The sequence below is a fragment of the Thamnophis elegans genome, chromosome 13 (genome assembly GCF_009769535.1).
Source record: "Thamnophis elegans isolate rThaEle1 chromosome 13, rThaEle1.pri, whole genome shotgun sequence".
In the NCBI taxonomy this organism is placed as follows: Eukaryota; Metazoa; Chordata; class Lepidosauria; order Squamata; family Colubridae; genus Thamnophis; species Thamnophis elegans.
This window is the reverse complement of record NC_045553.1, coordinates 35,798,074-35,820,910: the sequence shown is the minus strand read 5'-3', so window position 1 is coordinate 35,820,910 and position 22,837 is coordinate 35,798,074. Positions and strand designations below refer to the sequence as shown.

At 41.2% G+C, this 22,837-nt stretch overlaps 1 protein-coding gene across 1 annotated transcript in view; it reads left to right on the top strand.

The window, feature by feature from the left end:
• Positions 1-1,852: 1,852 nt before the first annotated feature.
• Positions 1,853-22,837, top strand: part of PKNOX2 (PBX/knotted 1 homeobox 2) — a 114,976-nt gene continuing 93,991 nt past the window's right edge. Inside the window, exons 1-2 of the mRNA XM_032229576.1 lie at positions 1,853-1,954; positions 20,887-21,026. Of these exons, the coding sequence (XP_032085467.1) occupies positions 1,868-1,954; positions 20,887-21,026 (227 nt within the window). The 5' untranslated portion in view covers positions 1,853-1,867. The remainder of the gene's footprint in view (positions 1,955-20,886; positions 21,027-22,837) is intronic.

The window sequence follows — 22,837 nt, the reverse complement described above, 5'->3', positions numbered from 1 at the left end:
TCCAGTTAAGCTTGTCTCGGCATTCATTACTGGACGGAGGAGGGGGTCAGAACAGATTCCTAACCTTGTTCTGGAGATGGAGGGACCATCACACCACCCTAAATTTCTTAGAGAAAAGAAGAGTTTGAAAAATATCTTGTGAGACTAATGTGATTAGCATTAAATATGGTTAGAATTAACCATCCCATTCTCATTGCTCTGTTTAGGTTCTGGGCTCATCAGTGGGACTACGGTATTTAAAAATAATGAACCTCTAAGTATCTTTGACAAAGGAAGAAATACTCCAACTTCTGCTAAAATTAAACTTTGCATCAGCAAGGGTAGATAATTTAAACTCAGTCTGATGGGAATAATCTCAAGAGTTTTGGTACCTTAGCTATTAATTAAAACAGGTCTTCGATTTGAAGCCATGGAAGATTCTCTTGTCTTGATGAAGAAATGAATCCTGATATTTTATCCCATCATCATTCTGGCAAAAGAAAAAGAATGATTACAATACATAACTGGGTCTTTCTTTTAGATCTTTGCATCTGGAAATGCCTCTTAGTGAATATCAAATGATGTAAATGTTGTGCTGTTTACAGTGGATTTATAACCCTAATGTTAAGTGGTACACCTTTAGGAGATGTGGCTGCACCTAAATATTAGATTATGCGTCCTCATGAAACACAAGCACTCACACACAATATGTATGTATATGTGAGATAGATTGATGATGATGATGATGAAGAAGAAGATAGATAAATAATAGACAATAGACGATAGAGAGAGCGATGATAGATAGATAGATGATTGTTCTGACCACCCTCGTCCCATACCAACACACATTCCGAGCCAAAGATAAGTTACGGCATTTAATTAACAGACAGACAGGTCCTTGGCAGCAAACCGGCACAGACAAGCTTGGCAGCAATCCAGCACAGATAAGGCTTGGCAGCAATCCAGCCTACCAAGCTCACAATAGTGTTCTCCGACATTAATTCCTGTGTTGACTTCTGCAAGAGGGGCGTGTGTACAAGCAGTCTTTTTATAGTCTGGAGTGGAGCCTAATGACCACCAGCTGAGTGCAATTACCTCCTTAACTGCGCAACTGTTCCTGACGTCTATTAGCTCTTCGGTGCCATGCATCCAGAAACAACTCACTGTTAGCGTCCAGCTCACTCTCCCTTGTCTCCTCCCCACTGGTCCAAGGCTCAGGTGCCTCCTGGTGGCCAACCAGCCTCTCCGCACCCTGCTCAGAGTCGGAACCCTGTCCAGGGTCCTCCACCTCCTCCAGAGCCGAGTCATAGGGCCCCTCGCTGTCGGAGTCTGGTGGCAGCTCGAACGGCTCCTGCTGGGCCACAACAAATGATATATAGATGAGAGAGAGAGAGAGAAAGAGTGTGTGTGTGTGTGTGTGTGTGTGCGCGCGCGCGCATTTGTACACATATCTATAAGCATCTGGGTTTTCCTAAAGCAACAATGAAAAATATTACAATATATTCCATGATTTGTTGGGGGCCGTTATTGTCATCAACCTACTGATGTTTGAATTAAACCTTTCTCCAAGGAGTGCTTTTAAAAAGAATGGAGTCATGTAATTGCAATAGAGGAAAAAGTACACCTCCTATAGGATAATTGTTTTCAATAAGTATATATTCTCCTGTTGTCTTGCAAAGGTGTTCCTGGGATTTGCATTAAAACATTTTTCTTACATATCAGGGAGATACCAGAATTGGAAAAATTCTGTATATACATTTAGGAAGCATCTATCTGGTATGGAAAGATGACTTGGGTTAATATTGTGCTAATAATGTCCTCTTTTCTCTTTTCTTTTGTAACAATTGAACTTTCTTCTGTCAATAGGTCCTAGATGTGAATCAATCCCATGATGCAACATGTCTCCCCAGCGCCATCTCTGACAATGATGGCCACACAGACTGTACCCCCTCCCCCTTATCAAGAACCCCAACAGGTGAGTATTCCTTTTGCAAGCACACCAGTCTGTTTTACAACATGTATAGTATTGCAGAGAGCAAGTTAAAAGCAAGAAGGAGCAATGCAAATTTTAATCGTTCCAACCACATCTTTTTCCCATACTTCCATCTGCATATTACAACCAAATATTTTAGCTCAATCTATCTTTCACTTCTTCTTCTTCTCTTTTAAATTTCAATACAAGGTTATACATTGTAGCAATTGCATGTTCATCAATGCTACACAATTCTTTTTCAAACTCAGCTTTACAATGTTCAGAACCATAAATTATTTTGTCTATCATGAATCTGCGTAGATAGGAGAACCATTGACAATTATACCCCTCTGCCACCAATTCTTCTCTTGATTTTATTTTACATTCCCCTTGACAAAACATGGAATTCTGGGTGCTTTTTCTTTCTAGACATCAACCGTACAACTTACAGGATTTGGAAGGAATCAGCTTTGGAAGAAGGATGTTGTATAAATTTGCCAACTATAAGGAGGCACGCTTCTATTTCTCTGTTAATATTTCCCTTGGAGAACTGTAGAAGGTTTAAGGTCTAGACAAAAGAAGTGATATCACTCTGTAGCTTATGCCCATAGCATACCAGAAGACCCTTGGGCCACTAACATCTGCCCACTAATATCTTAACATCAGTTGGTGATGATAGTTATTGTTGTTGTTATTTTCAGGCTAAGAAAAGATTGTCATAATTCTGAATTCCTTTCAAAATAATAATTTTTAGATATTGATAGAATGACTGCTAGGAGGGGGGGAAATCCCCTTCATTTTTAATACCAGTTGCCATATTTTTTAAACAGAGTGTCAGCGTTGCAAGTATCATGTAGAATTAAATCAGAGTCCAAGACAAAACGATCCTTAAATTTCCAATTTAATAAATCAGACATTTTAGCACATCTGTGTTAATCCCAATTCTGGAAATGACATCAGAATTCCACCCAGTTAAAAGTTCATGATCTTGTTCCCACACCCACAATCCATCACATGGTCCAATTTTTTTCTTCCACACTGGCATCCACACCCAGCTGCTTCCGGTCAGGTGTAAAAGTGCGGAGACCAAAGATGTCTTTGGCTTCTAGAAAAGAATGAAAACAATACATTCCACAATCCTACTCCTGTCTATTCCCCCCTCCCCGGTTCAAGTTGTGAGCCGCCCTGAGTCCCCTTCGGGGGAAAAGGGCGGCATATAAATACAATAAACTGAAACTGAAACTCCCATCAACTATACTAATGAAACAGCATAATGAAATAAGAGAAAGTGTGGCAAGCCAAAATTCCAAAAGGAATATAATTGCAGGCCTGACACAGAGAGAGTTTCCTTCAAAAAATTGTCCAAAGGAAAAGAGTACAGGTAGTCCTCAACTTACAACAGTTCATTTAGGGACCATTCAATGTTACAACAGCACTGAAAAAAGTAACTTATAACCTTTTTTTCACACCTACAACTGTTGCAGTTATCCCCATGGTCACGTGAACAAATTCAGGCACTTGGCAACTGACTCATTACTTGTGACGATTGTGGTATCCCATGGTCATCTTTTGATCCTCTTTTGTGACCTTCTGACAAGCAAAGTCAATGGGGAAGCCAGATTTACTTAAAAACCGTGTTACTAACTTAACAGCTGCAGAGATTTACTTAACAATTGTGGCAAGAAAGGTCATAAAATTTTACACTTTACAGTTGTCTCACTTAGCAACATATATGTGCTCAATTGTGGCGATAAGTCAAGGACTACCTGTGTTTCTGATAAATCATTCCATGTGGTATAGGGCAGGGGTCTCCAATCTTGGCAACTTTAAGACTTGTGGACCTCCGGTCCCAGAACTCTGAGAGTTGAAGTCCACAAGTCTTAAAGTTCACAAGTCCCCAAGTTTTAAAGTTGCCAAGGTTGGAGAGCCCTGGTGTAGGGTATTCCTGCATTGATTTAGTTATGAAGGCCTTCCTTGAACAATCCTCTCCAGTGTTCGTAACCTCATAGACTTTCCATGTTTCCATAACCCCAAGAGAACTTAAGAGGAACCAGCTTCCTACTGATTTGTTCACTAGAACAGCTACCCTGATATCTGGGGAAGTCCTGCCCTCTGGGCACTTGTTTGGAGAAGTTCTTCTCATGGAAAAATGTGAATAAAATAACCCACCTATTTCCCTATCTACAAATCTGATGGTCCATTTGCAGGCATTTTTGACCAACCGTCGGTACCACTAAGTCTCAAAATGCTAGGACATATTGAGAGCACTTAAGGAAAAGTTGCCTCTTGGGAATCTAGTTCAGGGGGTAGAAATTACTGTACCTTATGGGTCAAAAACAAATCTATTTTGGATTTCTAGATTAAAACTACCAGTAGTTGCCTTGATGCTATCAACATTTTTCTTCCTCATTATGTTTTATTCCCAGTTCAATTTGTAGAAATTAGAAGAGAGCAGAAGGAGATCAAGAGGGTTAGACTAAAGGTCTTTATTGGGTTTGGGGCTTCCTATGGTGGCCAAGGATGCAGTGGCTCCAGTGGCTAAGATGCTGAGTTTGTCGATCAGAAAGATCAGCAGTTCGGCGGTTCAAATCCTAGGCCGCGTAATGGAGTGAGCTCCCGTTACTTCTCCCAGCTTCAGGCCAACCTAGCAGTTCAAAAGTACATAAAAATGCAAGTAGAAAATTAGGAACCACCTTTGGTGGGAAAGTAACAGCGTTCTGTGTACTTTCGGAGTCTAGTCATGCCAGCCACATGACCACAGAGACGTCTTTGGACAGCACTGGCTCTTCGGCTTTAAAACGGAGATGAGCACTGCCCCCTAGAGTCGGGAACGACTGGCACATATGTGCAAGGGGAACCTTTACCTTTACCTTTATGGTGGCCAAACATAGGGAAGTTACTGTATAAACAGAAGGCAGATATTAACCTTCCTCATTATTTATGGCCGTGAATTACAGCTTTATCCTCCATGAATGCATCTCATTCCTTTTCAAAGCTTTATAAATTGTTGTCCTTCACAAACCTTGTGGAAACAAGCTTCATTATTTAGTTATGAGTGTACTATGTTCTTGTGTGAAGTAATATTGCCTCTCCTTCTAACGTAAGCTTGAAGTAATAATGGAGAAAAAGCTGAGTGAATCACATCCAGGATGAAAGGCTTTATATATATATATACACACACACGTATACAGTACATACATACATTGTGCTTATGATCCAGGTATCATGTTAACTAGAACTAGCAACTAACCTCTGGCTGACCAAATGAAGAACAAAATAATATATAACTTGTATTTAACAGGTGAATCCTTCTGTTTCCGCAGATGAGGACTTCAAGATTCTGTTTTCACAATGAAGGATCACATTTTATTTTGCATCCAGGATAATTAAATCTATGGAACTCACTAGGGCAATAGAATTAAATCTGTGTCTCTGCCAAATGTGTGATGATGGGCATTGACTTAGATGACATGAAATGGGATTAGACACATTCATACAGGAGACATCTGTTAAAGGCTATTTATGACAATAGCTACTTGTCTGATATCTTCCATGGTGGCTATTGCTAACGGATACAGATTAGACAAAATAGGTAAAATAAAAAATATGCTACCTAGAGTCACTTCTGGTGAGATGGGCAACCATATAAAATTGATATTTTTATAAAGGATGGAAAAAGTCAACATACCCCATTGTGCCAGCTGCTGAGGAGCACAAGAGGGAATAAAACTCTTCAGTGGGCAAAGGGAACATCTGTTTGAGGATTATTAAAAACAAAGTGGCTTCTTTAGATCAAGTTTACTTGATGGTGGTGCAGTAGTTAGAATGCAGCATTGCAGGCTAATTCTGCCAACTGCCAGCAGTTCGATTCTCACTGGCTCAAGGTTGCCTCAGCCTTCCATCCTTCCGAGGTTGGTAAAATGAGGACCCAGATTGTTGTGGGCAATATGCTGACTCTATAAATAACTTAGAGATAGCTTAAGGCATGATGAAGCATTATATAAGTCTAAATACCATTGCTATTTTATTTGGATCTCATGTTAGTTTCTTATAGCAGACCAAGCCAATACTCACAGCATTGATCCTCTCCAACAGGTTAAAAATCAAAGCTGAATGAATTGATTTCTTGTTGTTGTATTATATATTTATAATTAAATTTAGTTTTAAACTCCATCAGAGTGAAATCAAGGGTTTTTTTAAACTACAATAAAGAGCTGGTTCAACTATAATTCTTCTTAGAGATTTCAAAATAAATGTGTTTTGTTTGTGGAAAAGGAAATCTTGGGCTTGCGTGACCAAGTTTTCATACCAGGAATATTCCATATTTACATAAGCTTTCTGATTCCCTTAAGTTAAGGTTTTGTTTTGTTTTCTATAAAGCTCCAGCTGCTAAAAGTAGGGGGATTTCAGCTTTCATTTAGAAATAAGGGGGCAAATTGGAAGAGCCACAAATGTGCTGCAAAAACCTTGTAGTTTGCGTCTTAAAAGTCTCATAAATATAAAGAATCCCTACAGATTATTGTAAAATATTTGCCATCTAAGAATGGACATCCTTGTCTTATCAAAATGTCCCTTTCTATAGTTTAGAATCTTTCTAGGCCTGTGTGAATTCAAAGCTTTGCGTTGGGAAAATTCTTTGCACCACAAAGACAGGACTGATTTTCTCATCTCTCTCTCTCTCCCTTCAATCTTCTTAACATCTCTGTCTGATCCACAAAGTGACCAACTCAAGGTCAACCATTCAGCTTCATGGATAAAATGAGATTTAGACACTCTAAAATCAGATAGGCTCCAGAGACACAGATGAAGTTTTGAGGATATGTTGTGGGTCTTCTCCCAAAATGGCGTCCTTGAGGTTGTCTAGTTATAAAATGGTTTCCGCCAGTAGGAATAGTTCAATCCAACATACTGATTTTACCAGAGGCAATGTTTGAGCTTCTGTCTGCCAGCCTCTTTAATTTCCTTCAAGATAGGCTGTCTATCACCTTAGTTTACCTTTGCCTTTTTTCTCTCTCTCTTCAGGGCAAATAGATGCTCTTCCAAAGAAAAATCCTGAGTTTTAGCCACCTTCTCTTTTTATTTTCTAAGAATATGTGTAGTGAGGCTTCTCATAAAGAAAAAAAAATACTTTGCAGCATATACACTTTTCTTCTTTACTTTAAAAGGGATATTTGAAAAGAATATCAGCAAGAATATCAGCAGGAAGACGGGAGGCATTGAGGGAGTTTTCAAAGTTGATGCTCCATGTTTTAATTGTTACACAATGATATCTCTAAGGAGCACTTTTATTGCACATGTAAGGATAAGGACTTCACTTATCATTTCTGTCTTGAGAAACGGTTCCTCTAATTGATATCTACAGGGGGATAAGAACAACAGAAGAATTAAATTAGGTCACAACACAAGCCCTGCCCCTTTGGGTATGTGTCTTGGCATTGCACATGTGTGAAAGGGATAGAGATTATTTATGGATGATCTGTGTTTTCTTCAACCTCATGTCCTCAATTAGACGCCTGGAAATTTGAGGATTCTGCACAATACCTTAGCTGTTTCTAGCACTGCACTCTTATGGACAGAGTGCTTTGATGTTGTTCCTGAGATCTGTTGGATCTATTCTCCCAGCCTAGGAGTCACAACCCTGAGTGTTCCTATTACTACTGAGAACTCTCTATGTGTCCGTAATACGAATAGTAAAAACTGTGGTGGCAATGTGTGGTTTAATTCATACCATTTTTAATCTTGTTGGATTGCAATGTCCTGGATTGAAAATATTATTTGGTTTAATGGTATAATTCCCTCTCCTCTCAATTTATTACAGTGCTAAGACCAGGACAATTAACAAAACTCTTAGGAAGAAAAGGCCTGACTAAGATAAAACTGGGATAAGTGAGCTGAGCCAATTACCCAGCTCCTAGGATTCCAGGAACTAATTCTGGACTCTCAGTACAATAAACCTTTTATTTTTTTTTCAAGTAGTCTAATCTGTCCTTAGAGGCAGCTGTATGTATCTTTGTAGATTAGGAACACTTTAACACAGCTTTCTCCAACCCATCCCTTCTATATACTGTATGTTGAATTTCAATTATTGTAAATGTTCATGAAAGTTTTTGCTAGTTTTCTTTCCGGTGAAATGTGTCAACAGTGAAAGAAATTCCCAACAGGACTCAAAAGAAAGATATTGAGCCAAAATTGGATTGACGAATTCACCCATCGCGTCTGCGAATGTGCACAGAGGTGTTGGCACTGAACTTTTAAGTACCCATGCATTTCGAGACTGGATGCTAAATGGATGGAAACGGATCCATACCATTGGATTGCCCTTCATATTATAGGACAGTGTTTCTCAACCAAGGTGGCGCAGTGGTTAGGGTGCAGTGCTGCAGGCCACTTCAGCTGACTGTTATCTGCAGTTCAGCGGTTCTAATCTCACCGGCTCAAGGTTGACTCAGCCTTCCATCCTTCCGAGGTGGGTGAAATGAGGACCCAGACTGTGGGGGCGATATGCTGACTCTGTAAACCGCTTAGAGAGGACTGAAAGCCCTATGAAGCGGTATATAAGTCTAACTGCTATAACTGCTATAACTTGAAGATGTCCGGACTTCAACTCCCAGAATTCTGGGAGTTGAAGTCCAGACATCTTCAAGTTGCTAAGGTTGAGAAACACTGTTATAGGATATTATGGCTGATATTTGCAGCACCCTGCCCGATCTAAAATTCTAACATGAAATCTGGGCAAGAGGCTGTTGGAGAACACTGGCTGCTTTGTGTTTCCGCACAACCCTGAATGCTTCCTTTCCTGTTAATTAAGGCTAAGAGCTTTAAATTGGGGGTTCTTATTATCTTGGTAGAGCCTAGCAGCTTTAGGATTAAGTTTTCTGGCCCTGAATGTTTGGAATCCTTCCATAACTGCTGCAAACCAACAGCTGGGAGAAGTTTGGAGCTGAAGGGATTAGGCTGTTAGCAGAATCAGAAACCTCAAGTGTTACAAAGAATGCAGATTGAGGTTAGTTAAGTGTGAAGAGCCTAATTTAATTCACATTATACTGTGGATTAACAAATCACAGCTGCTGAAAGAACCCCGTGGCTCATCACTGTGTCAAAACACTTTCATGTCCCAGGAGAAAGTGATCACGGCGTCAAAATACATGTGTCCTGGTTAGCCAAAATTGTGCCAAACCACACTTCACTGTTTCTACACTGGAAGTACCGAATCTAACAATAGATCTGTGACATCAGCAAAATTTTGAGTTTTTAGGAAAACTTGCAAAAGTTTTTTTCCCCAAAAAAATGGGGTTGTGTTTCCGAGATAGCCTTTGGATGGCCAAGAGCCGAGGTGGCGCAGTGGTTAGAATGCAGTACTGCAGGCCACTTCAGCTGACTGCTATCTGCAGTTCGGCGGTTCAAATCTCACCGGCTCAAGGTTGACTCAGCCTTCCATCCTTCCGAGGTGGGTGAAATGAGGACCCAGACTGTGGGGGCGATTTGCTGACTCTGTAAACCGCTTAGAGAGGGCTGAAAGCCCTATGAAGCAGTATATAAGTCTAACTGCTATTGCTATTGCTAAGTCATTTGCCATCAAAGTTGGGTTAGAGAAAGGGCTTGCGTTTTAAACTACAACCTGACAAAGCCTTTTAATTGCTTCCTTGTATGTTAAAGTCTTGATTTTGTAGTGCAGGACAATTTATCTTCTGCTCTTTAACCGTTTTTAAAAAAAAATGCTTGCAGCTTTCCAGAAGGCCATAAAATAATTGTTTATGTTGGGGAAAAAAATAACTGGAATGCAACCGGAACAGATTAGATCTCATTGGATTCCTGGCTAGTATTGATAGAAGTGCACTGATTTCCAGTAGAATCTCCTCCAACATCATGAGAAGAGTCTTTTTAGGATCATAAGAAAAAAGTGAACCCTAAACCATTTTACATTAGCCTATTGTATTATTTACTCAGGGATGATTTTATCCTCTGACAATGTTGGATATGGTCCAGAACTTGCCAAAATTGATTGGCTGAATGAATGATCAAGTTTATAAGGCTGCCGAACACAAGAAATGTGACTCTGAATTGTTATATTGAGTGTTACAGGAGAAAGCAGCGGGTTATATAGGGAGTAATTATGCTAATCGTATTTTAAAAATTAAACGTAAACCAGTTTCAGTTGTGTCATTCCTTGCTCCCTTTTTGTCCAAATCCTGGTTGCTATTGGGAGGAAACCCTAGCACAATCCTCAGAGCAACATCTATCTTGAAAAAGATCTTGTTATCCCTGATCCTGAAATCACCTCACAGATCGGCTGTTTTGTTCACTGTTTCAGCTCTTCAACGCATAGATGTGTTTCCAAAATGCCACATTATATTGAATTGGTTTAGCCCTATAGTTGGCTTCAAGCATTCTTGGCCAATTGTCTTCCTGATTTTCCTTTCCCTGGTTGTTTTATTTAGCAGGCCCTAGGAATTACTTGCATTCACATAATGCGGTGGTTCCCAAACTTGGCAACTTTAAGACTTGTGGACTTCTAGCCGAGATGGCTAAAACATCGGCATATCTTAAAGATCACTCAAATGAGAGATATAAACGAGACTGGAAAAAATGGATTGACTATATACAAAATAAATACGGGACCAAGAAATTCCAGTTAGCCTATCCTTAAGATCAGAAATGATTTAAACTGTTAAAAGTTAGTTCAGTAAGAAGAAGCTAAGGTCAATGTAGAATGTCATTAATTTCTTTATTTCTTTTTTCTCAATAGATTTTAGACTGTGTTTGTTAAAAATCCAGACCATGTACGGGTTCTGGGAAGTCGGGGGGGGGGAGGAAGGAGGAGGGGGGTTGGGGGGGTGGAGGGAGGGAGGGAGGGGCATACAAAAAAAATTGTACTTCAATGTTTTAATGATTGACGAATGATTAAATATTTGTGTTTTTTAAAAGAAATAAAATAAATATTTGACTGGGGAAAAAAAAAAGACTTGTGGACTTCAACTCCCAGCAGAGCTGGCTGGAGAATTCTGGGAGTTGAAGTCCACAAGTCTTAAAGTTGCCAAGTTTGGGAACCACTGACATAATGCAAACTACAACTAGCTCTCATCCCTCAGCTATTCTATTTTTATTCTTATGAGTCTAGCCATTTCTGCTACATCACTTTGCTCAGTATTTCTTCTGTGGATAACGTGAATAGGATATTTATCAAAAATCGGTATATCTAATCCAAATTCCGTATCAGTTGAACCGATCGGTGTGTTTCTGGATCCCAGTTTAAAATCAGCTTTCATGTCTTGAATAACTTATGTAGAAAAAAAAGCTCTGACAAATCCCGCCAATACCCATCCAGGCTAGCTTCAGTATTGGCCAACCTGATGCATTTAGAAAGCTCACAAACATGATATTGCCTCTTGGCAGCTGTTGGGTCAGCTTGCATGAATCTACAAGTTGGAGACTATCCAACATTCCACCAGTTGGGACAAGCCCAACTAAAGGACTCTTTGCATTTGAGTGGATTTATTTGGATCTTGCTGGACTCTCCTATCACTGATAAGATGAGCTAGAGGGTCTGGCACAGAAGTGTGGCCTCATTCCAGTGGTGGGTTTTAAAAATTGTTCGAATGTACTCTGTGGGTGTGGCCTCCTTTGTGGGAGTGGCTTGCCACCCATGTGACCGGATGGTAGTGGCTTGCCACCCATGTGACCGGATATGAAGATGCCCACGACACTTGTCAGAACCACCTCAAATTACCTCACACACAGCACTGCCATGTGAATATGATGTAAATTTGTTTTTTAAAAGGCATCTTTGGTTTGCGTTAAAACAACTTCAACACACGCAATGTTCTGATTGCACCACAAACACAGTAGTCACCCTTACCTTTCACAGAGGCACTGAGTTTTATAAATATGAGCATGATAGTGTAGAATAATCATATCCAAGGACCAGTGGTGGGTTTCAAAAATTTTTGGAACCTCTTCTGTAGGTGTGGCCTGCTTTCCGGGTCCACTGGTGGAAACTCTTCTAACCGGTTTGGTAGATTTGACGAACCGGTTCTACCGAATAGGTGCGAACTGGTAGGAACCCACCTCTGCCTCATTCATAGAGAACCTCCCCCATGAAATGGACAAGTGGCTATTTCCCTGTTTTTAAATGGTCATTAAAGAATTAGAAGTTCCCATCTGCTTTCAAATGAATACATCCTCACTTTATGAATTGGGGCATTTACAGCTGTTAAAATATCAAATGTCTCAGGCTGTCACTTCCATCAATTTATAGTTTATACATTATTACTATAAAAATTATGTGTTTTTCAAAGCTTCTTTGAGGAGGCTTCATCAATTTATCAGGGTTTACTATTTTAAATAAGTTAAAAGTAAGGACAAAAATAAGCAAGCAAGCAGGCACATATTCTTTGTGTGTGTGTTCGCATGTTTGCTTAGTAAATCTAAGGGACTTCTAGGTGGGACTGAAATGAAATCATATTGATTGGTTTCTTTCTGAATACACCTGTTAAATCTACAAAGCGGCTTGCTTTTAGCATACCCTCTTTCTATATTTAAAAAAAAAAATCTGTTCTGTACATAATTCTTTTTTATTTCAGCCCAAGTTCTCTTTTGCTTTGCAAATGAACTATATACATCGATAGCTTTGAGTCCCTTAGAATCTTCATGGGAGCTTTTAACTGACAGGTTCACATCCATCAAATGTCCTTTCATAACTTAAACATTCCCTTAAAGATTCCTGAGATAAATCTAAATAAAAAGCCCATCTCCTTTACTTCAGCAAATGATCTCTGCTGATCATTTTGTGTTCCTGCTTTCATTTTTAAGGTTATTGGATCATGGGGTAGTTACAAAGCTATTGACTACTCAACTCCTCCAGCTGCCCATCATTTTCAACAAAGTTCCCTTAAGTTTGAGACCTCCAAAGATGTCCATTTGCACAGAGGATGTAAAAATCATGATGGAGGGTATCAAGCTTCCTAAGTGTGCAAGATCCTCTTCAGAGCTTTAGTTGGTAAGGGAACAGAAAGGTTTGAAGAGGTGGTTTGCCACCTAGAAATTTCCTGCTCCAATTCCAATCCTTACTTCTGTAAATGAAATCATAGCATTGTCTGGAGGCATTAAAGGTGTTTACATCATGAAGGCAGTGGTAGGGACACTTGTTATAATAAGTTTAGTTAAGACAGGTTCCTTCTCTGGGACATAATAGGACCCTGCCGCAATTAAAAGACTAATGTATTACATGAGATTTCATGGATTGCCACCTATTCCTTGCAATTGAGGAAATATTGTGTTCCATAAATCCTATATGACACTATGTTTTTTTTAAATCTTAATATTTTAAGGTGCCACAAGTTTTTTACATATTGTTTCAGAAGAAAGGAGCATTGGGGGGGAGGGGAGGGGGATTAGAAACAAGCAGACAACAGTTTAAACATTTGTATTCCATAGAATGATAGCTATCTCAAGAAGCATTAAAAATAAAGACTTTCTTGGGGCAAAATTAATTTAAAATTATGTAGATTAGGAGAACTGAATAAAAATGACTCCATATGTTTAGGAAGGTAAACATCTGCAAAAAAATTGGTTGGATTAAAAAAAATGCAGAACAAATAAACAAAACAAAGATTGTTTAACACAAACCATAAAACCAACTAAAGTTTTATTTTACTTAATTGCACATCTGTACCTCTCACTAGCTATTTTCTCATTTCCCCAAACTGGAAACTGAAATGTCCGCCGTTAACCTTGTACATTGAAGACCCCAAATTTAGTTTTTGGCTTCTCAAGTTAGAGCTTGACGGAAAAATAAGCCCTTCCTAAACTTCTGATCGCCATCACTAATTGGCATCAACAATAAATGCTAAATGGAGCACTAGGCCAATATCTGTCTTTGATTTCCCAACCTGTGGCTTTCATATGGTTCAGACCACAATCTCCTGAATTCCCAAAGGAGGTGCTAAAAAGGAGGTACACAGGTTGCTAGCTCAAAATGGAGTTGTAGTTCCACAATTCCAGGGGGATCGCAGGTTGGAGAATATACGAGCGAGCAAGAATTACCAGTTCAAAGACTAAGTAATGTATTATATCAAAAGATGTCATGGATTATCCCCTCCTTGCATTTCATGAGGTAGACTGGGATCCATCAATTGTCTGTGACAATGTCCCTGGAGATTCTGTCATCCAGGCCATGATTGCCTCAAAGGTGCTTTTCCAAAACACAACCGGACTTTCTTAGTTTTTCCTTGAAGACATTTCACTTCACATCCAAGAAGCTTCTTCGGTTCTGACTGAATGGCGGAGGGTGAAAGTATTTATATTGCTTGCAGTCATCTGGCCATTAGCAATAGCACTTAAGTATCGCTTCACAGTGCTTTACAGCCCTCTCTAAGGGGTTTACAGAGTCAGCCAATTGCCCCCAACAACCTGGGTCTTCATTTTACGGACCTCAGGAGGATGGTGTCAGCCTCTGTTTCGCTACTTGCTTTCGGCTGCCATTGAAACGGGGAGAGGGAGGCCTGGTATTTGGGAAGGGAAGTTTTAATTACAGGAGAGATTGTGTAAAGGGAGTTTTGTTCTCACCATTTGCTGGGCATGCTGGAGATAGTGATGGGAGCCGCCAAGGCCAACTGTCCTGCATACCAACCTGATGATGCTTTTTGAAGATGGAACTCACATGACACCTAAGGGATTTGCAGATTGGAGTAGGGATGGGGTTACCAGGGGGTGGGGGTTGGGTCACATATTGATATCTATGATTTCGCGCGCTTTTGCCTCAGATCTTGCTTTGCTTCGCTGCTATCTTTTCATAACCAGTAAAAGTACTCTTAATTCTGCGAAATGGAGTTAAGTGGTTTCTTTCTTGGTTGCTGAGGGAGGCTGGCTTGACAGATGGAAGCTGAGTCAACTTTGAGTCAGTGCGATTCGAACTGCCAAACGTCTGGGCAGCTGACAGTCAGCAGAAGTAGCCTGCAGTATTGCATTCTAACCAGTGGTGGGATTCAGCCAGTTCGCACCTATACAGGAAAACCGGTTGGTAACTTTCTAAGTAGTTCAGAAAACTGATTGTTGAAAGAAATCTCCTTTTGTTTTTTCCCCACACTTTACAGGGATAATCCTGTAAGGAAGGCAGGAAGGAAACATTCTAGTGTTGTTTCTAGCCTCATCTTTTTTGACCTGCTTACAGAAACTGCCTCTCCGGTTAACCCTTATTACATTGTAACAGCTAAGGCGAAGCGCCCATTGACCTGAGTGGCCTTGAGTTGGCCAAGCCCACCCAGTCACATGACCACCGAGCCCCACCTACCCAGATGGTCATTAGGACAGAGAACCGGTTGTTAAATTATTTGAATCCCACCCACTGATTCTAACCATTGTATCACCATGGCTCTCATTAGCACTCTCTCTGAGAATTGTTGAGGCCACTTGGAGGTCTATGACAATACATATTCTTTAAACTTTAAGATGTCCTAAGTCCTTGATCCTTACAGAAGGCTGAGAGCGATGGAAAAGAGTTAGGAACAAACCAACAACAGTTTAAACATTTATATTCCATAGCTTTCTCAATGGAATATAAGATGCTACAAGTTCTCAATGGAATATAAAGTGCTACAAGTTCTTTATTTATTCTTGCAGAAGATTGAGATTTATTGGGGGGGTGGGGGTGTTTAGAAACAAGCAAACAACAGTTTAAACATTTATACTCCGTAGAATGATAGTCATGTCAAGAAACACTAAAGACTTCCTCGGAGCAAATTCCCAAACTGCACAGGTAAACAGAGATGTCGTTCTACCACACCAGGACAGCAGGTGGAAGAATACAAGAGTGAGCCAATGTCCCTTTGTCTTGCTTTTAGTCTTTCCAAGAGATCAGGGCAAAGGTGCTGTGCTCAACAATGCGGAGATGGCTTTGCCACCTTGTCAAGGAGTGTAATCTTTGATGAGGAGCCTCTTCTCCAAGTCACACGGGCCTCGTTATCTTCTTCTCTCAAATGACTCCCTCTGGTGAGAAAGGTCACTTTGCACAAATGATACCTGGGGGGGGGGCTTTTATGGGACTTCTCTGTCATTGTTCCCTCGCTTGGCTGCCCCTCTTCGTTCCTTCCTTCCCCATCAGCCCACCCCTGCTCCAGGGCCTGAAAGTGGAATAGACCTGGTGCTTTACTAGACGCGGATCCAGTCCTCATTAGCTATTCCTTGAGAGTGGTTTTTTTTTCCTGCTTAGGCAGCTGAAACTAGAGGCAGAAGAGGCAGCAGGGAAATGTAGTTAACAGCTGTGGGGAATTGAAAGACATTTTTGACAATAGAAGAGCTTCATCATTGTCAGTCTTTCTCACCAAAGTCAGGCTGTTGGGGGAATTTTTTTTTTTTGCCTCCTAATTTTGCGAGAGGCTAGTGGGAAAAGACTGATAAAAATGAAATGTGACATTTATGGCAGACAAGCTACCCCATCCCACCTCAGCTACGGCCAATCCATTGGCTCAAAGACAGCCTTCAAACATCAGAAACGGCTCTGTGGGGTTTTTTTCCCCCAGTCCCGTCTTAAAATAGGCTTTGTCAGTTCTCAAAAACTTTCTCCCTCTGAGAAAGAGGTTGGTGGGTTTCTGTGATACTCTCTGCTGGATTCACATGGGATGCGATCTGTGTATGTAATAAATAAATGCTTAATACTAAATAAATGATGATACTTATGATGACCTTACTTTCCACATAGAGTAGTTTAGAAAAAATAAATTGAGTCCAAGAAAGAGATAAATACTTGATTAATTTAGTTGACTTCGCAACTAAATTAGGTGGCGCAGTGGTTAGGGTGCAGTACTGCAGGCCACTTCAGCTGACTGTTATCTGCAGTTCAGCGGTTCTAATCTCACCGGCTCAAGGTTGACTCCGCCTTCCATCCTTCCGAGGTGGGTGAAATGAGGACCCGGATTGTTGTTGGGGGCGATATGCTGACTCTGTAAACCGCTTAGAGAGGGCCGAAAGCCCTATGAAGCGGTATATAAGTCTAACTGCTATTGCTATTGCTATTTAGATGCAAAAGGTGTGTTGGTAGTTGTAAAAGGCTTGGAAAAATACATAAAGATGGAAGAAGGCTTGTTAGGCAGTGCTTTGATCAGTCCGTAACATCCCCCTTCTGATTCCATTAAGGTTGAAAAAACTCCATAGTTTTGGAGCAGAAATCTTGTTAACTGATGACAATGGCCATTACGTTCCAATGAATCAATCCTTGCTTTACATTCTTCCCAAAAGCTTCAAAATCCTTGCATTACACAGATCTCTGTTTTGCTGTGAAATGCATTCGGTCCGGGGCAGTATGGATGTAATATGATTTGGTAAAATCCTGTTTAGAATTTCCACAGCGATTCGTTAGCTGTGTCCACCCCATCAACAATAAAGATAACAAGCTGTTTTCACCATGCATTTCTGAGGAGTTTTAACTCTGAGAGCCTCCTTTTATCCTTCCTCTACTTCTGCTGCTTGTATTTTGTTTAAAGGCTGTTGCTTTCATTTACTCTGAAGTTTTCAGCTCATTTCCCCATGAGTGAGAATCTGCTTTCATTGATGCTGGCTGGGATGCATTTTTCTTAGTGTGGGGATTTAATAGAACAGAGTAACAGAATAACAGAGTTGGAAGGGACCTTGAAGGTCTTCTAGTCCAACTGCCTCTGTTGCAGGAGACCCTATACCATTCTGGACAAATGGCTGTCCAATTTCTTCTTAAAAACCTCCATGATAGATCAGCTACAACTTCTGGAGGCAAGTCATTCCACTGATTAATTGTTCTAACTGTCAGTAATCACTAAGTGTTGTATCTTTTTATTCTTGATGAATGCATTTTATTCTCCTTATGTACACTGTGACCATATACACCAAAGAAAATAGCAATAGCAATAGCAGTTAGACTTATATACCGCTTCATAGGGCTTTCAGCCCTCTCTAAGCGGTTTACAGAGTCAGCATATTGCCCCCAACAACAATCCGGGTCCTCATTTTACCCACCTCGGAAGGATGGAAGGCTGAGTCAACTCTGAGCCGGTGAGATTTGAACAGCCGAACTGCAGAACTGCAGTCAGCTGAAGTAGCCTGCAGTGCTGCATTTAACCACTGCGCCACCTCGGACTTATAAAGACAAATTCCTTGTGTGTCCAATCATACTTATAGAGCCGAGGTGGCGCAGTAGTTAAATGCAGCACTGCAGGCTACTTCAGCTGACTGCAGTTTTGCAGTTCGGCTGTTCAAATCTCACCGGCTCAGGGTTGACTCAGCCTTCCATCCTTCCGAGGTGGGTAAAATGAGGACCCGGATTGTTGTTGGGGGCAATATGCTGACTCTGTAAACCGCTTAGAGAGGGCTGAAAGCCCTATGAAGCGGTATATAAGTCTAACTGCTATTGCTATTGCTATTGCTATACTTGGCAAAAAAGGATTCTATCCTATCCTATCCTATCCTATCCTATCCTATCCTATTTTATCCTATCCAAGGTCTCCTTATTTCTAGGTTGGTTCTCTCCTTGATTAGTTTCCTTGCATTGCTTCTTATTCTGCTTTCAGAGGCTTTGGAGAATAGGTTGACCCCCCTCTTCTTCGCCCTTTAGATATTGGAACATATCACCCCATTTTTAGTATGAACTGAGTTGTCTATTTTTATGAACACAAACCAACTTGTTAATTATTCATCTGGGAAGACATTATATGTATTTGTTTGTTAGAGTCTCATTCTCCATTGCCCCTAGGGTTTTTATGATATACCATGCTTTGATTATTTAAGCATATCTACCCCAAAATAACTTCTAGCTTTCTTCCAAGTACGCGTCGGTAAGATTTCACCCTAAATTGATACACATATTGTTATTTTAGTACAGGTAGTCCATGACTTACAACAGTTCACTTCAGATCAGTACAACAGTTCAGATCATTTGAAGTTACAATGGCACTGAAAAAGTGACTTTATGTGCATTTTCCACGCTTATGACTGTTGCAGCTTCCCCATGGTCAGGTGATTTACGGTTCCACCACAAAACCGCGTTCGACTAAAGGGCGCTCGACGAAACCGCGTAGCTGACGTCATCACAGCGCGACAACAGCACGGAGAAAAAAGCACGCTGTAAACGCTAAACCTAAAATTAACCCCTAAACCTAAACCTAACCCCCCTAAACCTAATCCTAAACCTAACCCTAACCCTAACCCTTAACCTAACCCTAAACCTAACCCTAACCCTTAACCTAACCCTAAACCTAACCCTAACCCTTAACCTAACCCTAAACCTAACCCTAACCCTTAACCTAACCCTAAACCTAACCCTAACCCTTAACCTAACCCTAAACCTAACCCTAAACCTAACCCTTAACCTAACACTAAACCTAATCCTAACCCTTAACCTAACCCTAAACCTAATCCTAACCCTTAACCTAACCCTAAACCTAATCCTAACCCTTAACCTAACCCTAACCCTAACCCTAACCCTTAACCTAACCCTAAACCTAACCCTAACCCTAAACCTAACCCTAACCCTTAACCTAACCCTAACCCTAACCCTAAACCTAACCCTAACCCTTAACCTAACCCTAAACCTAACCCTAAACCTAACCCTTAACCTAACGCTAAACCTAATCCTAACCCTTAACCTAACCCTAAACCTAATCCTAACCCTTAACCTAACTCTAAACCTAATCCTAACCCTTAACCTAACCCTAAACCTAACCCTAACCCTTAACCTAACCCTAACCCTTAACCTAACCCTTAACCTAACCCTAAACCTAACCCTAACCCTTAACCTAACCCTAAACCTAACCCTAACCCTTAACCTAACGCTAAACCTAATCCTAACCCTTAACCTAACCCTAAACCTAACCCTAACCCTTAACCTAACCCTAAATCTAATCCTAACCCTTAACCTAACCCTAACCCTAACCCTAACCCTAAACCTAACCCTTACCTTAAGTTGAATCGGCTTGCTTTCAAAGCGCTATTTAAAGCGCCCTTCTTTCTCCGCGCTCGTTGTTGTCACCCTGTTGATGACATCAGCGACGCGGTTTAATCGGGCGCGCTTTAGTCGAGCGCGGTTTTGTCGTGCCACGGTGATTTACATTTGGATGCTTGACAATTGACTCACATTTATGATGGTGCTGTGTCCTTGAGTCACGTGATCCCCCCTTTGTGACCTCCCGGCAAGCAAAGTCAAGGGGGGGAAGCCTTGTGACATGGTTGGTAACAACCATGGTTAGTAATGTTGCTGAAGCACATGTCACTCATTTAAGAACTGCAGTGATTCACTTAACAACCGTGGCGAGAAAAGTTGTAAAACGGGACAAAACTTGCTTAACAAATTTATTACTTAACCGCATAAAGTTTGGGCTCTGCTGTTGTCGTAAGTTGAGATAAGTACAGGTAGTCCTCGATTTACAACCACAATTGGCATGAGAATTTTCTTTGCTAACAAGGAGGTTGTTAAGTAAGTCATGCCTGATTTTACAACCCCTTTTTTTTTACAGTTTCCAAGATGAGATACTCAACCCTAATCTCTCACAGGCTACCGATTCATGCTTCCACATTCCACTTTTTTTTTTAAAATCCTCCAATATATTTGCAACAACCTCTCAAAGATACCCGAGATGGTGGCTCACTTCCCTTGAGATAGCAATAGCAATAGCAGTTAGACTTATATACCGCTTCATAGGGCTTTCAGCCCTCTCTAAGCGGTTTACAGAGTCAGCATATTGGCCCCAACAACAATCCGGGTCCTCATTTCACCCACCTCGGAAGGATGGAAGGCTGAGTCAACCTTGAGCCGGTGAGATTAGAACCGCTGAACTGCAGATAACAGTCAGCTGAAGTGGCCTGCAGTACTGCCCCCTAACCACTGCGCCACCTCGGCTCTCCTGATGTCTCTCTCAGAGTTTGATTCTCTTGGTCCTTCAACCCCTTTGCTTTTCTCCTGTGGTTCTTCTCAACAGATGACTGCCACAGCCCAGCAGCCGTCAAAAGCACAGCCGGTGCACGTCACCACACCCTCGGCAGCAGCCAATGCTCCCCTACCCAGCACCCCGATCGACCCTCAGGCACAGCTGGAGGCTGACAAGAGAGCCGTCTACAGGTACAGAGGATAATGCTAACTGTCTGCTCTTTGATGCTGCTTTCCATCCCTGTGGTGACACGCGATTACTGGTATTTGCCCTGAGGCTAACTTGTCAGTAGGTGCTACATAGAGGCGGTTTCATAGCTGCTTGTTGTCACGAGAAGGAAGAGAGCTTTGAGTGCAGGGCGAAGCAGAGAAATCACAAAAGGACTGGGCTTTCCTTCTTGGAAGAGGAATTCTAGATTATAGTAGCAAAAGGGCAGTGGTGGGTTTCAAAAATTTTTGGAACCCACTCTGTGGGTGTGGCCTCCTTTGTAGGAGTGGCTTGCTGACCATGTGACCTGGTAGGAGTGGCTTGCTGGCAATGTTCTCTCTCTCTCTCTCTCTCTCTCTCTCACTCTCTCTCTCTCTCTCACTCTCCCCCCCGCCCTCCCTCCCTCCCCCCCTCCCTCACACTCTCACTCTCACATTCTCTGGGTACTTGAGAGACCGCCTACTGCCAATCACCTCCACTAGGCCAATAAGATCCCATAGATTAGGCCTCCTCCGAATCCCATCAGCCGGTCAATGTCGACTGGCAACTACCCGGAGGAGAGCCTTCTCGGTGGCTGCTCCGACCCTATGGAACGAACTCCCCGTGGAGATTCGTACCCTCACCACCCTCCAGACCTTCCGCACAGCCCTTAAAACCTGGCTGTCCCGACAGGCCTGGGGCTAAAGACTTTAACCCCACCCAAATAGTATGACTGTTGCGCTTTTTAATGATGTAATGTCTTTATGTGTGTATTTCGTTTTGTTCTTCCCTCCCCCTGGATTGTGAGCCTCCCTGAGTCCCCTCAGGGAAAAGGGCAGCATATAAATAAAGTAAAATCCTAAAAAAAAAAATCCTCTCTCTCTCTCTCTCTCTCTCCTTCCTTTTGTCTCTCTGTCCCTTTTTTCTTTTTTCTTTCAACTCTCACTCTTTTTCTTTTTTCTTTTTTTATTTATTTATTTCTTCCTTTCTTTCTCTTTCTCTCTCTCTCTTGTCAGTGTGTCTGTCTGTATTTTTTATTTATTTATTTCTTCCTTTCTCTCTCTCTCTCTGTGTCTGTCTGTCTGTCTGTCTGTCTGTGTGTGTGTCAGTAGTGGGTTTTGGAACCTCTTCCGGGTCCACTAGTGGAACCACTTCTAACCGGTTCAGTAGATTTGACGAACCGGTTCTATCCAATAGGTGCGAACTGGTAGGAACCCACCTCTGCAAAAGGGTGATGTAGCCGTTAATGTGCTAAGAATTAATTCGAGCCACAAATGGTTATACAAAGTCATGACTATGGATTGCACATAGGTGCTCTAATTCACTTCAGCTCCTGTGATGGGTTTAGACTGGGGATGTACCCCCAAATTCTGCTTCATTTACCACTGTTCAGCACATGGGAATGCTGGCAAACAGAGAGGCACAGATTTGACCATTTTAAATTTATTCCTGTTTTTTTTCCCAACTTTGAATCGGCCGGTATCATTTTTCTCATTTTATTTTCATTTTTAAAACCTACTTGTAGATGTGTTTATGTACGTTTCTGTAAAGCCTGTTAATTTTTTTACACACATTTGTCAGCGTGTCTTCTTCGAAGCTGTTTAATATTCTCCTTCTGAACCTTCTGTCATATGCACAATTTGTTGGCATTTCCTTTTTTACAAAAAACTATACACATTTTTGGATGCACTTTTTAAGCGAATTTGAACTCCACTTTTCTATACTTAGAAAAGTGAAGGTTTGGGCCAGGCAGTGCATTGAAATTAGTACATTGAACATTTTCTCGTACAAAATGTTCAACGTACATTGAACATTT